Raw genomic sequence first — 20,858 nt, 5'->3', positions numbered from 1 at the left:
GGAGAATTATTATGTATTTACATGGAGATCAGCTGATTTCACCCATCTGTATTTCTTAAATAGATTTTACAAACACATTCAGCTTATTCGGACTTCTTATTTATAATATTACCAGTGATAATTATAATAATTGATATTTTGTTTTAGCAGAGTTGAAAATATAGTGATTTTAATCGAGATTTTGAAGGATTTCAGTAAAAAATTCTCTTTTCTAATTCTATGTATTTTCTGTATTTAAAATTGAAATTCTATGACTAACCAAACAAATATTTTGAAATGGACTTATTTCAAGAAATTTCCACCAAAGATAAAAAAACTCAAATTTCTACTACAACTGGTCGAGTAATCCTAGGAATAACAGGTTTTTTAAATTTACGACGCATATAACATCATTTAGACAACCAGCCAAATATTTTCAGGAGGAATAGCATTAGGGCTCACTATAATATCTTCTTCTTTTATAAGACCTGCTTTCCGTAAATATTGCCTACCATATATACCCGCTACAGATGAACAGTTAAAAAATGTTTTAACAGCCCTTAAAAATAGGGAAGGACTTCTATTAGATTTGGGTTCAGGAGATGGAAGAATTGTGTTAGGCAAGTAACGTCCATGATTTATTATTTCCGAGGTCCAGTATTATTACTTGTTTATTTCTTATAAAGAATCCGCTAAGAAAGGCTTTATATCTCATGGTGTTGAGCTGAACCCTTGGTTGATATTATTCTCCAAATTTGATGCATGGAGGAAAGGACTTGGAAAAAATACTAATTTTTACAGGAGAGATTTATGGAAATATGATGTTTCCAAGTATGACAATGTTGTGATCTTTGGTGTTGAACAGATGGTAGGAAAGTATTTGCTTTTACTCACTTTTGCTGATTATTTTGTATTTTATAGATGGAAAACTTGGAAAGAAAACTTGTAAATGAATGCAAAAATGGTTGCAATATCATTGCTTGTAGATTTCCATTACCGATGAAGAAGCCATTAGTTACAATAGGATGTGGTGTTGACACAGTTTGGGTGTACAATATAGAAAAAAAATCTGCATAAAAATAACTATCTTAAATTATAAGAATTTTGTTTTATTATATACTCCACCTCTAAATGAAAAAATTCATATCTCTCAGAACATTCTATTAAAAATTTTGGGTAATGCAGAATCTAAGAGCCACTTTGTAATGAATATTACATAAATTTTACTGATATAATGGTTAAAAAAATAGATTTTTGAGTGTTATTATTAACACCAAACAATATTTTCTCAAACATTTTTGTCAAGCTACTTGGAGGTATAAGAAAAAAATAATGAAAACCAGTTTGTTGAACTGTCAGTATTTTTTATTCCTTGAATTCTCTTCAATCAAATTTGTCTTCTTTGATGTTGAAAATAGCTATAACTGGAAATAATTTATAAGTTGAAAACCTAATACCAATGATAGAATTTTTAATTGATTTCAAATCATTTTTTCCTAATAACTATATTACAAATTGAAAGACATTAAACCAATATTAAAATTAATACATGGAAATATTGTAAGTATTCAACAAGTAATTACAAAGAATCATTGATTTTCAATCATTTCTACTTAAAACATAAGTGTTCCACACAGGGAAAAGTTGTCAACTTTGGCATTTAACATGAATCATCATTCTTAGTATTATTTCTCAGTGAAAGATGAATAACAAAACCAGAAAAATACAAAGTGAAATCACTGATCCTAAGATTATAGAATCTCTTCTTTTCCTCAAATTTATTCGTTGAATGAGACTATTAATAACTGGATATTTATTTGACATATCATTGAACCTTGTCTGCAACCTTTTGAATGTCTGTCTTTGGCTCTGCAGATGATCTCTAGTCTCCATAGCTATTGAAATTTGATCATTTACTAATCTATCTGAGCTGAAATTAAAAAAAAGACATTAGTGGTGATTCCATTTCTGCAAGCAGAGATTTAACAATTTTATCAATTTTTTTACTTACTTGTGAATATGTTGATTTTCTTTCAAATATATATCTCTTCTATTATTAATACCTTCTGAACGATACTTATCTGATCCTCCATGTAAAAGATCTTCACGTTCCCTTCGACTTTCATGTTGTGAATTGGTTTTTCTGTAATCTTTAGACAGATCTGCTAATATATCTCTGTGACGCTGTATTGTATGCAACATAGCAGCACCTGACACTGGCTGCTCCGCCATATGTTCGTTAATTTGTGATAACTAAAACAATAATAATATGAAAATAATGAAGGACGAATATTAAATTGGAAACCTTCTTGAGAAGCTGTTCAATTTCAAGGGACATGGTTTCAAAGGTATCTTCGCCAGAAAGAAGTGGAACAGTATCAGATGCATGACTACTGTGTGGAGTTTTCAATCCTGCTCCCAGTTTACTAAAAGCCACCAATTTCAGATCAATCTCGTTCTCTAAACTTCGTGCCTGTTTCCTCAAATCTACAATATGAATAATACAAGTAATGTTATAACATTTTTGCAAGGATGTAGCCAAATTGAAATTATTCAAAATGATAGTTAAATTTACCATCGTAGGTCAGTGCGTTGGCCATTTCTGGATGATTCACCGATTCACCTATTGAAGCATTAATTTACTAACTAGTATTACAAAAATCAAAATACGTCTTTGTTTTGAAAGTTTTTGAAAACGTCATTTCTGACTCAAGCCAGCTGTTATTCAGATCAACCTAGAACCACAGACTATAGAACTACAGATTATCAATTGAAGGATAGTTAAGATCGTTTTTTATTAGTGTTTCATAAACAAACAACAACTGACGTCAATATTTCCATTTTAACCATTCAATACTCTCAAAAATATGTTAAGATCTCAACATGTTCTGTTTCGGTGATATAATTAAATATAATGAAACTCTATGAATTATATTTCAGAACACAGCCGTTTTGTCCGAAGAAGACAATACTCTATGGCCCTTCTACAACTTTTGGTGTACGAGGTAGAAGAAGAAGATAAGATTTATGGTTGTGCTGATTTGGAATAGTTTTGCTTTGCGAAAATAATTGAGTTAATTACATAGAGAAATTCGACCAAAAATGAGGGAAATTGTACATGTTCAAGCTGGCCAATGCGGAAACCAAGTGGGAGCAAAGGTGAACAAGTTTAATTTTTCTTGAAATTGGTTTAACTAAATATCTTTATTCTGTACTATGATCAGTTTTGGGAGGTGATATCGGATGAGCATGGCTTGGATCCATGTGGAAACTATCATGGCAACTCTGATCTCCAACTGGAAAGGATAAACGTTTACTTTCAAGAAGCTTCTGGTGGAAATTTTGTACCTAGAGCCGTACTAGTTGATTTGGAGCCAGGCACAATGGATAGCATCAGATCGGGTTGTTTCGGACGACTTTTCCGGCCAGATAACATGGTTTTCGGACAATGGGGTGCTGGAAACAATTGGGCAAAGGGTCATTATTCTGCAGGGGCTGAAATAATCGACTCTGTTATGGATGTAGCAAGAAGGGAAATTGAAACCTGTGATTGCTTACAAGGTACTACCTTTTGAAGGATTTTATTGCATTTTTTAGTGTTTTGCGATTGAAAAATGTACTCTTTTCTTCCACCTAGGTTTTCAATTGTGCCACTCTCTAGGAGGTGGTACTGGTTCAGGTTTGGGAACTCTAATAATAGCCAAGTTACGCGAGGAATACCCAGATAGGATCATAAAGACCTACTCCATATGCCCGTCCCCAAAAACCTCTGATACCGTCGTGGAACCCTACAATGCGACCTTGTCAGTTCATCAGCTAGTCGAAAATTCAGATGAAACTTTTTGCATAGACAATGAAGCATTATATGACATATGCTTTAGAACATTAAGACTAGCTCTTCCCACTTACGGCGACCTAAACCATCTGGTCTCAGTCACCATGTCTGGGGTGACCACCTGCTTGAGATTTCCGGGACAGCTCAATGCCGATCTGCGTAAACTCGCGGTCAACATGGTGCCTTTCCCAAGGCTTCATTTTTTTATGCCCGGTTTCGTGCCTCTTAGTTCAAGGTGTTGCGTTCAGTATAGGTCTATGACAGTCCCAGAGCTGACCCAGCAGATGTTCGACGCGAAGAATATGATGGTAGCTTGTGATCCTAGATGCGGAAGGTAAGAAAGTATTTCTTAAATTTTGTCGTTTGACCGATGCACCAAATACCGATACCTATATAAATTTCGAGGTCTTGCTGATATCGATTAGATTTTTACTATGTACACTCAATTTGGTTTCCGAAACCCTGTATTATATTAGGCCTTTTTTTAATGCCCATTTCTGAGCTTCATGGTCTGTGCTTGAAATTTGCATGCCTCCAGGCCTATATTTGATGTTCTAGTCATGCATGAAATTGAAAATTTCCTCCTGAAAGGTTAAAACGTATATTGCTGGTCGACCAATCAAATTTTTATCTACTTGACATGACATAACTTAAATTTGGAAGGACAGTGCCCATAACAATAATAAGTTATGTCTGTATTTTTCGTTTCTTGAGCAGGGAATTATTAACGATACCTGAGGTTTGACTAAGATGCCTAGAAAACCTGGTGTGCACTGATTAGATTTTGTTTCGAACTTTTTGAAATAGACCACTAATAAATTCCCGTATATCCGTTCGAAATGTTGTATTCCTATTAATTTCCACCGAGAAGAAAATTTGCAATTGAATGTAGCATCACAATATAAAGCCTCGTTCGAAGAGTCACGTAATATGAACCAAAGAAAATTTCAAATGTGCACTCTTGACGAACACGAAACTGTATATTTGTGATGTGTGTATTTATTTGTGATGAGATGTTATATATCTCATAAGTTCCTGACTTCATGTCAGTAATTGTAATTTGGAAGTAATAAGAATATGCCCAAATCTTCGATTTCGAAGCACTCTTTGAAATGGTTATTGATCACCGTCTCAGTGGAATAAACTGGACAAAATATCCTCCATATGGTATACCGATGGATCAAAATTAGAGAGAGGCACAGGTATTAGGGTATATGGACCTAAAATGAGGATCTCTAGATCCCTGGAAAGTGAACCACTAGCTGTCTAAACGTGCGCTCAAGAGTGTCTCAAAAGAAATCTCAAAATCATAAAGCAACTAGCCAGAGACAATAAAGTAATTCTTCTATGGATACCGGTGCATTGTGTTATTGATAGGGATTCACGGCTTGATTTGATATTCAAGCTACTTGACTTAAGCTTGACTTCAAATCAACGCAAGTTCAAGTCAAGTAGTAGTTTTTCAATGTCAAGTCAAATATTTATTTATTAAGTACTTGACTAAACATTGAAAAACTACTACTTGACTTGATTTCAAGTCAAGCTCAAGTCAAGTAGTTTGAATATCAAGTCAAGCCGTGAATCCCTAGTTATCGAATGAAACGAAAAAGCCGATGAACTAGCGTAAAGAGAATCAAGCTTAACACCTATTAGTCTTGAACCTTCTGATGAACTTGGAAAAGACAATTATAAGGCAGTGGTCCAACAATGAGTGTGAGACAATAGAAAAATACGCTTGGTCTTGGTCAGACAAAAAAATGTCTGGTGCTTTCACCAGAAAGCTCCTGAAGCTATGATACCACGAGGTGATCTTCTGGTAATGGTGGGACTGCTGACAGAACAGTGTCGGCGCAAATACTTTTGGTACCGCATGGGTAAGTCAGCAGATGAAATTACAGGCTCTGTGGAAAGGAGGTAGAAACAATTGAATACATAGAGTGTCCGGGGTTGACTGGTCTAAGAACCACTCATATGAAAAAGTCAGTCCCGTATACTCATGAAATAACAATCAAGGCTCCTAAGGATATCCTTGCCTTTGTTAACAGTATCGACTGCCTTCTTGGGCTTGTATTAATAGATAGGAAAGTGCATAAAGAATGCCTAAAGTCAAACGGAGAGCGACAATGTTTTCTCTCTTCCTTTCCTCGAACAGTGAAACTCCAATTAGAAAGAAGGGGAGACTACATATCTCTCTCTCTCTCTTTAGTAAAACTAGACCGAATCATTTCGTGTTTGCCATCTTCTCTTGATATCTACAATATCAAGACGTATTGTTACAATTCAGGAGGATCTTAGGTATGATCAAAACTTTCCATCTAGATATCTGAACAAACCGACAGCAATGACAACCTAATAAATCATATCCTATATACAGTTAGGTTATGTGGTCTCCAAAGGCGCAATTGACACATTAATGAACGAGCGCTCAAATGCTCCTGTTAAAAAGTAAAATCATTTTTTTTTACTTAGATACTTAACAGTAGCTGCAGTTTTCCGTGGCAGGATGTCCGTCAAAGAAGTTGATGAACAGATGCTCAACATCCAGAACAAAAACAGCCCATATTTTGTGGAATGGATACCAAACAACGTCAAGACGGCTGTGTGCGATATACCCCCAAGAGGGTTGAAGATATCAGCTACCTTCATAGGGAACTCCACAGCCATCCAGTTGATATTCAAGAGGTTGGACGTCAGATTCAACGCAATGTTCAGAAGGAAGGCCTTCCTACATTGGTACACTGCTGAGGGTATGGATGAGATGGAGTTTACTGAGGCTGACTCCAATATGAACGACCTCGTGAGTGAGTATCAGCAGTACGAAACCTGCGATGTTGAATACATGCATGAAGAGGAGGAAGAAGAGGAAGAAGAAGAATGAAGTGTTATAGAACTCGAGGCATAATTTAAGTTTTCTTTGAAATTTTGTTTATTTTGGTTATCACTTAAAATTTTTATGGTTTTGAGTATTTCCCATGTACGAGTATAAGTTTTTAAAGTAACTGAGCTGTGATAAGATAAATTAGATTTAAATATAGATAAATATTTTTTATTGTTTCACTTATCTATGTATTTTGGTTTTACTTTGGTGATGTATTTCTTAAAAACGTTATTAACAGTGGACTCTTGCAACTTCAAATAATTTAATTGATTCGAAGGTGGCACGCACGGTACTTGAATGACAGCTGTTTGAAGTTTTCCATTAGAATGGATGATTTCAGTGCTGATATATTTGAAACTTTCATCTTAATTTGTGTGACTTTCTTAGCCATTACTTTATTCGGTGAATATCACACTTGAACTCTGATTTAGGTGTGGTGGGTTTAATATAGATATTTTAGTTCTAGCAGCCTTCCAATCGACTTTTGACAAATTGATATGTCGAGATTCTTATGACCAAGTTCATTATTTTTCACCCAATGGATATTTCCCGCAAGTTATATGTGAAAATTGTGGGATGTTTCGGTTTCGCAGTTCATTTTGCTGCCGTCGAATTCACTCCTTTTCTGTAAGAATCTACCTCAGGGAATTAAAACAGGACAGGAAATGAATTATAAGAGTTTTTATGTTGACATTTTTTTTTTTTGAAAATGATGAAATTCTTTGTTACTTCATAATAACTTACTGCTCAGGATTGAACATTTTCGAGCTTAAATAAACTGATCTGAAAATAAATTAATTTTCTGACTGGCTAAATCTTGAATCATTTCGTTTGGTGAACAATCATCAGTGATGTATCTGGTCACGCAGCAACAAATCCAACACGAAAAATAATCAGTTTTCACAAACTCTAAGCTTCTAAAAGATCTCGCAAAAATCAGAGTCTTATGAGAGCCGAGATTAAACAAAAAATCTGCGAACGGAATTTTCTACTGAACAAACAAAAATTTACATTATACATAATTTGTTTCAAAATGCAAATCCAAAAATATTATTGATTTTATTATTAATTAATTGACGTATTTTATGAATACTATGCCTACAAATATCGGTGCACCCACTCCTTGTTGAAAATGTTTAAGATCTTTTAAATTCAGTCTGATTTGGATGAGATTGGCCAAACTTCAGTTGATTTCCTTATAGATTCTCGAGGCTCTCACTTCACATTAAGCCGTCGTTTCATAGAAATACATAATAGTTATAATAGGCTAATATTAGTGTTCTGTGGTGAAAGCTTCAAGAATTCGGGGAATCCCCGGACCAACTTCAGTCTCTAGTCGGTTCAAAAGAGTACCAAAGAAAATAATAATTCCCATTGCTAGGAATTGAAAAATTCTTTGGCTTACCTTCTCAAAAAAGTTTTGGAAATTGAGATGATTATTGATTATACTATTCAGTTGATTCAATGTAATAATTTAAATACCATAAGGTCTGAAGGAACGTAACCAACCAAATTTTAATTGAAAATTAAATCGTACCTATGTCAACCAAATATCTAGTACAAGCAAAAAAAAAACAAAAAAAAATGAGGAAATGATTCTTGCGGGTGATTCCAGAAAAGCTTCCTTTTTTATATTGTATCATTTGAATATTGAAGAAAATGCTTAATTGAATATCTAGTATTCAGTAGAAATTTGTATTATTAATCAAGTTCTTCATATATTTTGGTACTTGCTAAATATATTTGGTATCGAAATCAAGGTATCGATACCTCCTAAGTATCGGTACTTTGCATATCTATCTGTATTCTGTGCTCTTAAAATCTCACGCAAAGCTTCTTGCGCGTGCCCCTAAAAACCGTGGAATTTTAAACAGCAATTCTTAAAAATTTTCATCTAAAATTTATCAAAAACAGTTGCTTAATCTGTTGTTATATTCAAAATGAGGGAAATAGTACATATTCAAGCTGGACAATGCGGTAATCAAGTGGGCGCCAAGGTAAGCTATGCTGTTCAGGCCGCTTCATAGCTGTCTTGATTAAATGAAATAATGAAATAATCTTTTATATCTTCTCTAACAGTTCTGGGAAGTTATATCAGATGAGCACGGCCTAAACCCTTGTGGTGCTTACCACGGGGACTCTGATCTCCAACTTGAAAGAATTAACGTCTACTTCCAAGAAGCGTCAGGCGGTAATTTTGTTCCTAGGGCTATCCTCGTTGATTTAGAACCTGGTACTATGGATTCCATCAGAGCCAGTTGTTGGGGGCCCATGTTTAGGCCAGATAACATGATTTTTGGACAAAATGGGGCTGGAAACAATTGGGCCAAAGGACACTATACAGATGGAGCAGAGATCATAGATGCAGTACTGGACGTTGTAAGGAGAGAAACGGAAACTTGCGACTATTTACAAGGTGATTTTCATTTCTCTCACTTCAGAAGTTGACCCTTCAGTTTTCATTCAATTGAATTGTACTTTAAACATTAATCTAATTTCCTTCTATTTTTTTTTTTCATCATTATATTCAAATTTTAGGCTTCCAACTTGTTCATTCAATTGGAGGAGGCACAGGCTCAGGCTTGGGTACCTTGCTCATATCAAAAATTCGAGAGGAATTCCCAGACAGACTTCTGAACACATTTTCCATCTGTCCATCTCCGAAAGTATCTGATACAGTGGTAGAACCTTACAACGCAACCCTCTCAATTCACCATCTAATTGAGAATTCTGATGAGACCTTCTGCATAGATAATGAGGCTCTTTATGATATTTGTTTCCGCACTCTGAAGCTAACCAGTCCAACTTATGGAGATTTAAATCATCTAGTGTCTCTAACAATGTCTGGAATTACTACTTGTCTTAGATTCCCTGGGCAACTGAACGCAGATCTTCGAAAGCTTGCTGTCAATATGGTGCCGTTCCCTAGACTGCATTTCTTTATGCCTGGCTTTGTTCCGCTAACATCAAGAGGATGTCTTCACTATAGATCGGTGACTGTGCCAGAGTTAACACAACAGATGTTTGATGCAAAAAACATGATGGCTGCTTGTGATCCAAGATGTGGAAGGTAGATCTATAAATATTTTTTTTCTATTGAATATTTATCCAACCCTATTGAATTTGATGATATCTTGATGTGTGTTCTGAAAATTACAGTTGAAAAAATAACATTAGTTTGCTTCTCATTCAGCTAAATTTCATATATTAGAATATTCTGCAGTTACATAAGCATTTTATTGAATAGATTTGTCAGTAATGGACAAAGTATAATGTATGATAATTTATAATATATGGAATATTATTGAACTTTTCGATGAATTAACATTATTATCGTTGAATAAGGTTATTCTAATACCCATATACTTAATATAGAATATAAATAATTTAGTTCTATTGTATCATATAATATCCTATTATGGAGATTTTCACTTCATGTTTCAGAAATCCTTTTTTTTCATTTCAATTTGTTTCTGTGTTGACTTCCTACGTAATCAGTCATTCAATGAATTAATATTTTTTGGCAGGTAAGTAATTCTACAAAGAGATATTTTTATGAAAATATTAAACAAAATATAAACATAAAAACATGTATGTATAAACATTTTCTGTTGAATGTGTAAATGAATAAACTGAATATATGGAACATATTTATGTAAAATCACTAAATGTCTTCACCAAAAGTTTGAATTAAATGCAATCAGGTAAATTAAATTTTTGCCAATAGTTCAGTTCGTTCCAAACTAATATTATTATTTTCTCAGAGTCTGCTTCCTCTATCGAAATATTACCAGTGTTCAGTTCATCATAATTCCCTAATAGTTCATACAGTCCACACGGAGATGTTTCACTGTGAGTAATTTATTATATTCTATACATCCATGTTGATCAATATTCAATGTACGTTGCAATTTGAAAATATATTTTAAGATCTGAAACCAAGTTAAATTAATTCTAAGAATAATTTATTGATTTGTTTATTTTTTGATATTTTTATACATGTTTTAATTTATTAGTTTATTGGCTTCGGTGCCAGTTTTGTACTACTTATTTGAGGTCTGAAATAAATGATTTAAAAAAATATATATATATAAAAGAGTTTAAAATATTGTTCTGTTTTTAGCTCGGCTAGTACTACGACTATGTTGGACATGTGATTTCTTCTTCAGGAATGACCCATTTTTTTTTTGTGTGGTGGTATTCCATCAAAATTCAGTCAAAATAGCATTCCAAATCGAATCACAGACAAAAGATCACAAACTTTTGTTTTTTCCATATACATATGAAATAGTGAAATTATATTTGTATACCGAAAAATTCTTTGCAACTAAAAGAATCAATACTTTTTCCCTACAAAGCACTGTTTTCAAGTTAAAAAAATTTAAAACTGTAGGAAACTTGTGTTTTCAATGATAAAGGCTGGCCTTGTCATGTGGTTTCTTCAAAATGAAACATTCTGTATATGTGAAAATATTTTGAGAATATATTAGTGAATCGCTAAACATGATTATAAAAAAATCAAATAACTGCTTGTACTAGCAGTGGCGAGGAAATGCGATTAATTTTTTAATCCTAAATTTGATAATAAAAGGGAAGAGGAAGTTGAGAGTTGGTACAGAGATTATTTCTCCGAAGAGGTGAATAACACAACTTTTGAAATAGAAGAAAGTACATATTTTGAAATCCTGCACAAGTCTAAAAACAGCTCGCCAGGAGCAGATAACATTCCTTGGAAGATCCTGAAGAAATTAAATCAGCTCATTCATTCACACATCATCGAGATATACAAATGGAGCATACATAACAGTATATTCCCACAAATATGGAAGTCTGGAACTATCATTCTCATAGGAAAAACTAATCAAGATCATTCAAAAGTAGAAAACTATCGACCAATAACCCTCTTACCAGTTCTAGGCAAATTATTTGAAAAGATAGGAAAAACTAAATTAGAAGAACATACAAATCATTCAATACCTAAACATCAATTCGGCTTCCGTAAAAACAAATCTACTGTACACCCACTAATGATATTCTTCACTAATATACAAAACGCACAGCTGAATAACAAAAAAACAGCAGCAGTAAGCATTGACATAAAAAAGCATTTGATAGTGTCTGGATAAAAGGATTACTATACAAACTTTACAGATCGAATGTTCCTTCCCATCTTATCTATCTATTAAAGTCGTATCTAGAAAACAGAAAACTTAGGATTGAAATAAATGATGCACTATCTGACTTCTTCATCCCCATGCAGGGTACACCACAGGGATCACCATTATCTCCACTCCTTTTCAATATTTACTGCAGCGATATTAACCCAAATCAGCAAGGCAACCAATACACTCTACAATAAGCTGACGACACGATGGCTATTTCTCATGAGCGAACATTAAAATGTTGTATGGAAAAACTACAATTACATCTGGATGACATCACATCATGGCTATCCAAGTGGAGACTCAGAGTAAATCCGGAGAAATCCCAGTTGATTATATTCAACCACAACATCAATCAAGCATCCCCATCAATATCCATAAATAATAAAAAAGTAAAACCTTCTCCATCAATACAATACTTGGGTATTCAAGAGGACAATAGAGCTAATTTACGACTCCATGCCAACAATATGAAAAGGAAAGCTATCAGCAGAGCAAAACATTTTAGATGCTTAACTTACAAAGACCAGGGCATTGACATGAAAACTGCTTCCACAATATATAAAACCATATGCCGGCCAATGATTGAATATGCACATCCCTTGTTTGAAAATTGTAAAGAATCAGTGTTGAAAATACTACAAGCAGCTGAAACATCATCTCTGAGAACAGTCCCAGGTTGAGACATCCCAGGAACCGACTACACAACCCTCCTAATGATCTCTTATATGAATTAACCAAAGTACAACCGATCAAACAACGTATGAAAAAACTAAATAAGAAATTCATGAAGAAACTACAAGACTTGAAAGATGTACTTGATATGGTGCAATGTGATCCGCCCCCACATCCACAAAGAAAATTTCCCACATGCACACTATGGCAAGAACTGAACGCCTTGAATGTTACTTAAGTTTATATTATATAATTATTATATATTATATATATATATATATATATTTTTGTAATTTCATAATGTAATCAAACTTATTATTGGCTGAAGGACTCAGGTCGATGGCCACAAATACATTTATTATTATTATTCATTTGCTACAATGCTTTACTCTGAGTCTTTTAACATTGTTTTTCCAGTGGAACTACTCCATCTATATTTCAGTCTAGAAAATTTAATGGCATAACATTTTATTTATGTTATGTGAAGATTTTGCAGCTATCAATATTTTAGCGAAACAAGCTGATTCTGAAAAGTACCAATATCACTTTTGTTGTTGGAGAAGATGTAGATTTATTAATTATATGGACAAACTCCTAGTGATAAGATTATTTATTCAAAATTTGAGTAGGCTCATTTTGACTGGACTATCATTCTTGTAATATTTCTTTAGATCTGTATCGTATATTCCGATATAGAAAAGAGGTTCATCCAAACTAGCGTTTTTATCCTTTTGGTCCACAATCTCGTTCCCACCTATTTCAGAGTGTGCTGGGGTCCATATGAAAGCAATGGTCTTGTGCTTTTCCTTTAAAGACAATAATGTTTCTTGGACTAGGTTGCAGAATGTATCTGGTTCAATAGGTTTACTCATTTTGTCCAAGGAACTAGAAGCGGACCCAAGAAAGTGTATACATGAGGACTACAATCACTTGCCTGAAGAAATTGAAAATAGGAACAATGGCATTCAAAAGGAAGGCTGACTATATTATTAATTTTTAATGTGACATGTTATTTATTGGTGTCGAATGTACTTTTATTATTATCAATTTTAAACCTTTATTACTTATTATCTGCCAAAGCCACAGTGATCAAAATCATTCAGTGTTTTTTTCTACTTGACCCTATTCGGTACATCGAGTATAGAAACTTTTTTACTATGACTTAAGTCTAGTGTCCTTAGGCAGACTATTATGGAATATAGTGATGGTTTCAAGGTTCATTGAAACTTCATCTGATATTTATCAGAACTGTTACTCACAAGGTGAAATATCTGATTAATATAAGCGAATTAATTGTTATATATTATAAAGCACAAGTGGAAATTAGAATCACCTTATTTAAATTGATTTCTATCGAGTAAAAACTAATTCAATTGAATATCTGCTAAATATTTGTCTATTTCTCTCTTTGCAGATACCTGACAGTGGCAGCAATATTTAGGGGTAGAATGTCTATGAAAGAGGTAGATGAACAAATGTTCAATATTCAAACAAAGAACAGTCCATACTTTGTTGAGTGGGTGCCTAACAACGTGAAAACAGCTGTATGTGACATACCCCCACGTGGCTTAAAAATGTCTGCTACCTTCATAGGCAATTCAACTGCTATTCAGATTATGTTCAAGAGAATTGGATACAGATTTGCGGTGATGTTCAGAAGGAAAGCCTTCCTACACTGGTACACAGGTGAAGGCATGGATGAGATGGAGTTTACGGAAGCTGAATCTAATATGAATGATCTTATAACAGAGTATCAGCAGTATCAGGATGCTACAATTGATGAATGTGAGTGTGAAACAGAGAATGAAGAGGAAGAAGAATAAAAACATATGTGATACTTCTTACTTACTCATTTTAGCATATGGGCAACTGTTCAGATTTATTATTTTATCTAACTGTTATTTTAACATTTTTTTTTATTCAAATATTATCTGCTTGAATTATAGATTTATGTTTAGACAGCTGTGTTATATTAAAGTATATTGGTTATAAAAATGAAATAAAGTAGAATAATGTTGATTCATTTGTAATATGTTCTGACCCCTCCCTGGCTATGGCCTTGACAACAGATATGACCGATTTAAAATTTTGCGTGTTTACGGACAAGGAGTCTCAAAAGAGAGTTTGTAATTGTTTAGCTCACTGAAAAGCTATATGTTAATCGGTAGCCCGGCTCTTGGGAATTTAAATTCCATATTCTCCTTTTTCTTAATCGCTATGGAGTGGGGGAGCTCATCGCGCGTTGTGCGTAGGAGAATTTCTCAAAAATGGTAATTCTGCGACTGTAGCTTCAAGAAATTTATTCTGTATTTGAGGTTTTAAGGATGCGCCAATCTCGTTCGAAAATGGGTAAAAAGGTTTGAGGAGGCCGGTCCAATACCAGATAAACCAAAAACCCGGCGCCCAAGGTGATTGAGTACGGAAGAGAACGTATTATGGTAATCGGACTGTTCGTGATGATCCCGACCAGACCTCTCCATTCAGTCCATTTGGAAGCGTGCAAGTGGTTGAATGTACATAGATCACTACATTTAATACAAGATTTAAAACAGCACCTCTATAATTCAATTGGTATAAAAATTGAAACTCAAGATGTTATTCAGAGGTTAGAATTCGTAAACCAAGCAATGCATCGCTTACAAACGTTTACCAAAATTTTGTTTTCGGATGAAGCTTATTTTCACCTAAATGACCATGTATACAATCAGAACTGTCGCTACTGGAGTGCAATCAATTCTAAACGAAAGCATCAGAAAGCCCATTCATTCGCTAAAGGTGATCATTTAGGTTGCCATCGAGAGGAATTTTTTTGAAGATGAAAGGGGGCGTGCAGTCACTGTCAATTCAGAGCATTGAGGATCTTGGATGATATTTTGGTGCCTGAACTGCAGAACTTTCCTGGCTATAACCAAAGAACCAATTCCAGTAGGATGGAGCAATTTGACACGTCCAATATATTTCTCTAATTCTGTGGTTATTCCGTTCATTCTTCCACATCTTGTAGAACAAAATCGTGCGAGAATATATCAGAAACGCACAGTTTTCATGGTTATATTTTATTATTATATGTTGGTACTCCGAACTTTCCGCCACGGTTTTATCCTTAGAATCAATTTGCCTTAAGGAAATCAGTTCTGCCAACCAACATTTTTCAATGCAAAAATCACTAAATGATATTTATGGAAATATTTCATTAATTTCAATGAAAATGCAATGCATTAGAGAAAATAATGTATAATACTCGTACAGAAGGCTCATTCTACCACTCGTTCATTCCAAAACTCGCCACTTCGTGGCTCATTTTTGAATTTTGAACTCGTGGAAGAATATCTATGCCTTCTGCACTTGTATTATAAATAACTAGAAACGCACAGTTTTCATGGTTATATTTTATTATTCTATGTTGGTACTCCGAACTTTCCGCCACGGCTTTATCTGTCAATTGACCATATTCACCGTCGCCATATTGTTATGCGACAATACCAACTACCCAGTGTTCCCAACGAAGAAATATTGAGTTTACTAGAAAAATTCCACAATATAAAGTTTCTAAGTGAAGTTTATGTGTACCTTTTCTGGCTGCTACGTCAGATAGGCTTGTTTGGGACAATATTTTGCAAAAATTTCACCTTTTGGAAATAAAAACATTAGTGAAAGGTGGTTTTCTGAACAAATTAATTGTGGCCGAGTGTATAAATGAAGGCTTCGCTTCATTTTTGGAAATAGTCAGTGGAAGAATAGTCTCTATGGCTGATAGTATTTTTGATATAAGCGGTATTTTTCTAGTAAACTCAAAATTTCTCCGTTGGGAACACTGGGTAGTTGGTATTGTCGCAAAACAAAATGGCGACGGTGAATATGGTCAATTCATCAATTTGCCTTAAATAAATCAGTTCTGCCAACCAACATTTTTCAATGCTAAAATCACTAAAATATATGTATGGAAATATTTCATTGATTTCAATGGAAATGCTATGAATTAGAGAAAATAATGTATAATTCTCGTACAGAAGGCTCATTCTACCACTCGTTCATTCCAAAACTCGCCACTTCGTGGCTCGTTTTTGAATTTTGAACTCGTGGAAGAATATCAATGCCTTCTGCACTTGTATTATAAATAACTATTCCAGGCAAATTAATCTCTAGGATAGGTCACATTCATTCCCCTCAGTCCTGATTTTGGACTTTTACCTGTGGGGTTTTCTGAAATCTAAATTTGCCTTGGTATAAACAAACTTCCTTGGCCTAGTTAAAACAAAATATTCGTCAAGAAATGGGAGCCATCACGGAGCATACTTGCCATGCCGTCATCAGAAATTTTAGTGTTAGCTTGAATAAGTGTCGTGAACTTGAGGGTAGACATTTGGATGACATTATTTTGAAGAAATAAATTCCCAAATGGTGTGTTTTCATAATTAATAATGATTTTTTCGACAAACGGCTAATTTTGTTTAAATCGCTTTTTTACATGTAAACTTTCTTTCGAGTCACCTTGTAGAAAAGCAATTCCAATCTTCGAAACAAAGTACTGCGAACCGTGTAACTAGCTCTTCTATGAGAGTCAGATATAAAAACAAATTCTTGGGATGTATCAGCTTCCATAATATATTCGAATAAAATGTCATTACAATGTTGCCAGTAGTTTCGGTGAAAAATTGAAAAATGTGTAAAAAATTTTTCTTCAACACCCATTATCTTGAATAGGCATGGAGTTACGACAATTTTTTAACAGCATCCTAGAGGCGGAGTCACCTTTTTTTTTAAACACCCTGTATATTATTTGAAACATAGAATTTTAAATGTAGAAAGAGTTAGTTTGCATGAATATTTGTTAATTATGCCTACTGTATTTTCTGCCTGGAAAATAATTCAATATTCCACAAAAATATCAATAAACTCCAAAGTTCTGGGAACTTCGGTCACACCAGTAGAAAAGTATCTGGAAAATATACGTGCGTTCCCCGATCCTCATACGACAGAACTCTCTAGTTATTAATGACATACAACAGAACTCTCTAGTTATTAATGGCATACGACAGAACTCTCTAGTTATTAATGATCTAATTATAAAATATATGTATATGTAGAGAGCGAGAGGAATCGACTTCAGTGGAAGAGTGAGAAGCATGATGTGTGCATCAGTTGATCTAAGTCGCAACATAATATTGATTAGTTTACATATTACATTAATTATTATAATAATTATATCATTGGTTGAAATTCAAACTTTTGTATTCTCTCCTATACATGATCGGAGTTTTAACTTTTCTCTCCTTAATGTTAGTGCCTGTGTTCTGCACTGCACAAAGAAATATAATGTTGATAAATAAATATGTTTCAATCCCCTTCAAGTTGAATAAGTCTTCAAGAATTTTCCTGAAGCCCACCCTGTTCGGAAATAACAGGTTCATGCACATGCGCATTAAAATCTAACTTCAACTTTTTACAACACAATTTGTCTACGGGTTAGCATTCTAGTTATAATATCACAGATTACTAGTTAGTTAGTCTGTGATAATATATTCCTATGCCACTGCACAATCGGCCAAGGGCGCATCTTTGTATTATTATATTATTCGTAGCTCAAAATATTCTGAGATTGGTAGTTCCACTAGAGATATATTCTGTGGGTAGTTCTCATAGTAATCAGACCACAGACATCAGATTAACAAAAAAAATTCTATGGTCCAAAGTACAACAACACAACACAATCTTGACTTTACGTGGAGTGGAGGAAAACAGTTTCTTAAATTTGAGAGGAAGTGATTATTTTTCATATTTTTCTTCACTCGAATTCAATCAATCTAATATGATACATAGTTTGTTTATTATAAATTCCTCGGGGGATGTCTTTCTCGAAAAACATTGGAAAAGTGTGATTTCTCGTTCAGTATGTGACTACTTCCTTGAAGCCCAAAGAAACAACCCTACTAATATTCAACCAGTTATAGCCACACCACATCATTATCTTATATCCATTCAAAGAGGAGGTGTGAATTTTGTTGCAGTTTGCATGGAAGAGACGCCCCCATTGTTTGTAATCGAGTTTTTACACAGAATAGTAGATATTTTCCAAGATTACTTCTCAGATTGCACTGAAAGTATTATAAAGGAGCACTATGTTGTTATTTACGAATTACTTGATGAAATGCTAGATAATGGATTTCCGTTAGCTACAGAGAGTAATATACTCAAGGAATTAATCAAACCACCCAATATACTCAGATCAATAGCCAACACAATGACTGGAAAATCAAACATAAGTGATATTTTACCAAGTGGTCAATTATCTAATATCCCTTGGAGAAGAACAGGAGTAAACTACACAAACAATGAAGCATATTTTGATGTGATTGAAGAAGTAGATGCTATAATTGATAAGAGTGGTGCTACAGTTTTTGCTGAAATCCAAGGTTATATTGATTGTTGTATTAAATTGAGTGGAATGCCTGATTTAACTTTATCTTTTATGAACCCAAGAATTTTTGATGATGTGAGTTTTCATCCATGTGTAAGATTTAAAAGGTGGGAAACAGAGCGAGTTCTGTCTTTTGTTCCTCCTGATGGCAATTTTAGACTGATATCATATCATGTCAGCAGTCAGAGTATTGTTGCCATTCCTTTATATGTTCGGCACAATATATCAATAAAATCTGGGGAACAGGGAAGGTTGGATCTTACAGTAGGTCCAAAACAAACTCTTGGAAGATCTATAGAAGCAGTAAAACTAGAAATACTGCTTCCAAAATGTGTCTTAAACTGTGTTTTGGTAGTGAATCAGGGAAAGTATAATTTTGATACTGTGTCTAAAATTCTACATTGGGATGTTGGTAAGATTGATCCTTCCAAACTGCCTAATATCCGTGGTAACATTTCGATAGCTACCGGTGCTAATACTTCAGATCTTAATCCTTCTATAAATGTTCACTTTATGATAAATCAATTAGCAGTGAGTGGACTGAAGGTCAACCGTTTAGATATGTATGGTGAAAAATATAAGCCCTTCAAAGGTGTTAAATATATAACTAAGGCTGGACGATTCCAAATAAGAATGTAATTTTTAATGTTAATAAATCTTGTAAAATGTATAATTTTATGTAAATATTTTCCAAAATTTTTGTTTCATGTTATAAATAGCAAGTTGTTCATGAAACTGTTTGCTGATGAAATAGCTATTTATTTTCACCTGTTCTGTTTTTCTGTTATTGTCATCTGTTTAGTTTCTCATAAAAAATATTTATGTAAATATAATATCATCAAAAACTATCCTTTGCTTTTTTTCAATTGTATATTAGTCGAAAACCATCAGAAATAATATGTAGGTCTTGGTGTTATGGATAATAAAAGAATTTTTCTGTTGATGAAGGATTAAAAGAAATCTACCTATAATGAAATGATTCAAAGGCATACCTATAAGATCGATTTTGAAAAACTGTGGAAAATGCATATTGCTATATGTTTTGAGTTTACAAATCAATTTTGAAGAATAAAATGAAAAAGTTAAATTTGATTCCTCTATTTCAGTATCGTAATGAGTTCATTACAGTACTAAAAATATTGCTGTAATGAGTTCATTACAGCATTGTTTTCAGTTATATTTTTCATTTTGTTATTGTCTACACTGACTTCCGATCTTATCAAATTTCAAGACATTTCACTTGTCAATATATTATAAATTGGATATAGTGGAATGATTTGCAACATTATTCGCAATTTCTCTAAATTCTGGTGGTATTAAATCGATTTTTTCAGACATTATTCACGAATTTAATGTGTAATTATACATTTTTTCAAAATTCGAAACGTACGATTCAAATTCTGTAATCTGTCAATTTTCGTAATAGTCACACTAACTACCAAGATACAATACAAAAGTTACTAGGATGTATAATCTGAATTTGCATAGGATTGAGTTGGACCCATAGACTTTCTTGTTCAGCAGGTCATATACTATAAAATACGAAAAATTCATAAAAATTAACCGGTGACAATTTTGCTATTAGACTGCTGCCTGGTCCTTTCACAGTTATCTGAATCGAGCACACAATTTAATCATTTAAAGCATGAGAATATTTTAACAACCAATTGTGTTGATTTTATAGTAAATCCACAGTCTGACAACGATGCTGTTAAGTTATCTTCAGGTGACTTCGGAAAAATATAAAATAATTATATTCAAATTGATAAACAAATTTACTCAATTTTCATGTGTTCAAACATAAACAAGAAAATAGGGAGATTGATTGAAGCTAATAAATCTCAACTTAATAAACGATCCTAATTAAAATAAACGAATTAGAGATTTATGTTCTGTTCCTTTTCTAAGAAG

General features: G+C 33.6%; 5 protein-coding genes across 5 annotated transcripts; 4 read left to right on the top strand and 1 right to left on the bottom strand.

The window, feature by feature from the left end:
- Positions 1–224: 224 nt before the first annotated feature.
- Positions 225–1,078, top strand: LOC123674486 (ATP synthase subunit C lysine N-methyltransferase). Its single transcript, XM_045609370.1, has 4 exons — positions 225–361; positions 420–599; positions 666–847; positions 901–1,078. Exons 1-4 carry the CDS (start codon positions 277–279, stop codon positions 1,054–1,056), a joined length of 603 nt encoding a protein of 200 aa, XP_045465326.1. The 5' UTR covers positions 225–276; the 3' UTR covers positions 1,057–1,078.
- Positions 1,079–1,326: 248 nt separating this feature from the next.
- On the bottom strand, positions 1,327–2,722 carry LOC123674485 (Golgi SNAP receptor complex member 1). The gene is made up of 4 exons (XM_045609369.1): positions 2,555–2,722; positions 2,285–2,466; positions 1,991–2,232; positions 1,327–1,909 (listed from the first exon to the last, which is right to left on the bottom strand). Exons 1-4 carry the CDS (start codon positions 2,577–2,579, stop codon positions 1,672–1,674), a joined length of 687 nt encoding a protein of 228 aa, XP_045465325.1. The 5' UTR covers positions 2,580–2,722; the 3' UTR covers positions 1,327–1,671.
- Positions 2,723–2,812: 90 nt separating this feature from the next.
- Positions 2,813–8,211, top strand: LOC123674483 (tubulin beta chain-like). The gene is made up of 5 exons (XM_045609368.1): positions 2,813–3,138; positions 3,204–3,540; positions 3,617–4,148; positions 6,284–7,094; positions 7,153–8,211. The coding sequence occupies exons 1-4, from the start codon at positions 3,082–3,084 to the stop codon at positions 6,690–6,692; spliced, it is 1,335 nt and encodes a 444-aa protein (XP_045465324.1). The 5' UTR covers positions 2,813–3,081; the 3' UTR covers positions 6,693–7,094; positions 7,153–8,211.
- A 296-nt stretch (positions 8,212–8,507) lies between these two features.
- LOC123674482 (tubulin beta-4A chain-like) lies at positions 8,508–14,541 on the top strand. The gene is made up of 4 exons (XM_045609367.1): positions 8,508–8,689; positions 8,772–9,108; positions 9,231–9,762; positions 13,944–14,541. Exons 1-4 carry the CDS (start codon positions 8,633–8,635, stop codon positions 14,350–14,352), a joined length of 1,335 nt encoding a protein of 444 aa, XP_045465323.1. The 5' UTR covers positions 8,508–8,632; the 3' UTR covers positions 14,353–14,541.
- Positions 14,542–18,205: 3,664 nt separating this feature from the next.
- LOC123676166 (AP-3 complex subunit mu-1) lies at positions 18,206–19,795 on the top strand. Its single transcript, XM_045611895.1, has one exon. It carries the CDS (start codon positions 18,339–18,341, stop codon positions 19,584–19,586), a length of 1,248 nt encoding a protein of 415 aa, XP_045467851.1. The 5' UTR covers positions 18,206–18,338; the 3' UTR covers positions 19,587–19,795.
- Positions 19,796–20,858: the final 1,063 nt, after the last annotated feature.

The sequence above is a fragment of the Harmonia axyridis genome, chromosome 3 (genome assembly GCF_914767665.1).
Source record: "Harmonia axyridis chromosome 3, icHarAxyr1.1, whole genome shotgun sequence".
NCBI classification, from domain to species: domain Eukaryota; kingdom Metazoa; phylum Arthropoda; class Insecta; order Coleoptera; family Coccinellidae; genus Harmonia; species Harmonia axyridis.
The sequence above is the reverse complement of the archived record's forward strand: the minus strand, read 5'-3'. Positions and strand labels throughout refer to the sequence as shown.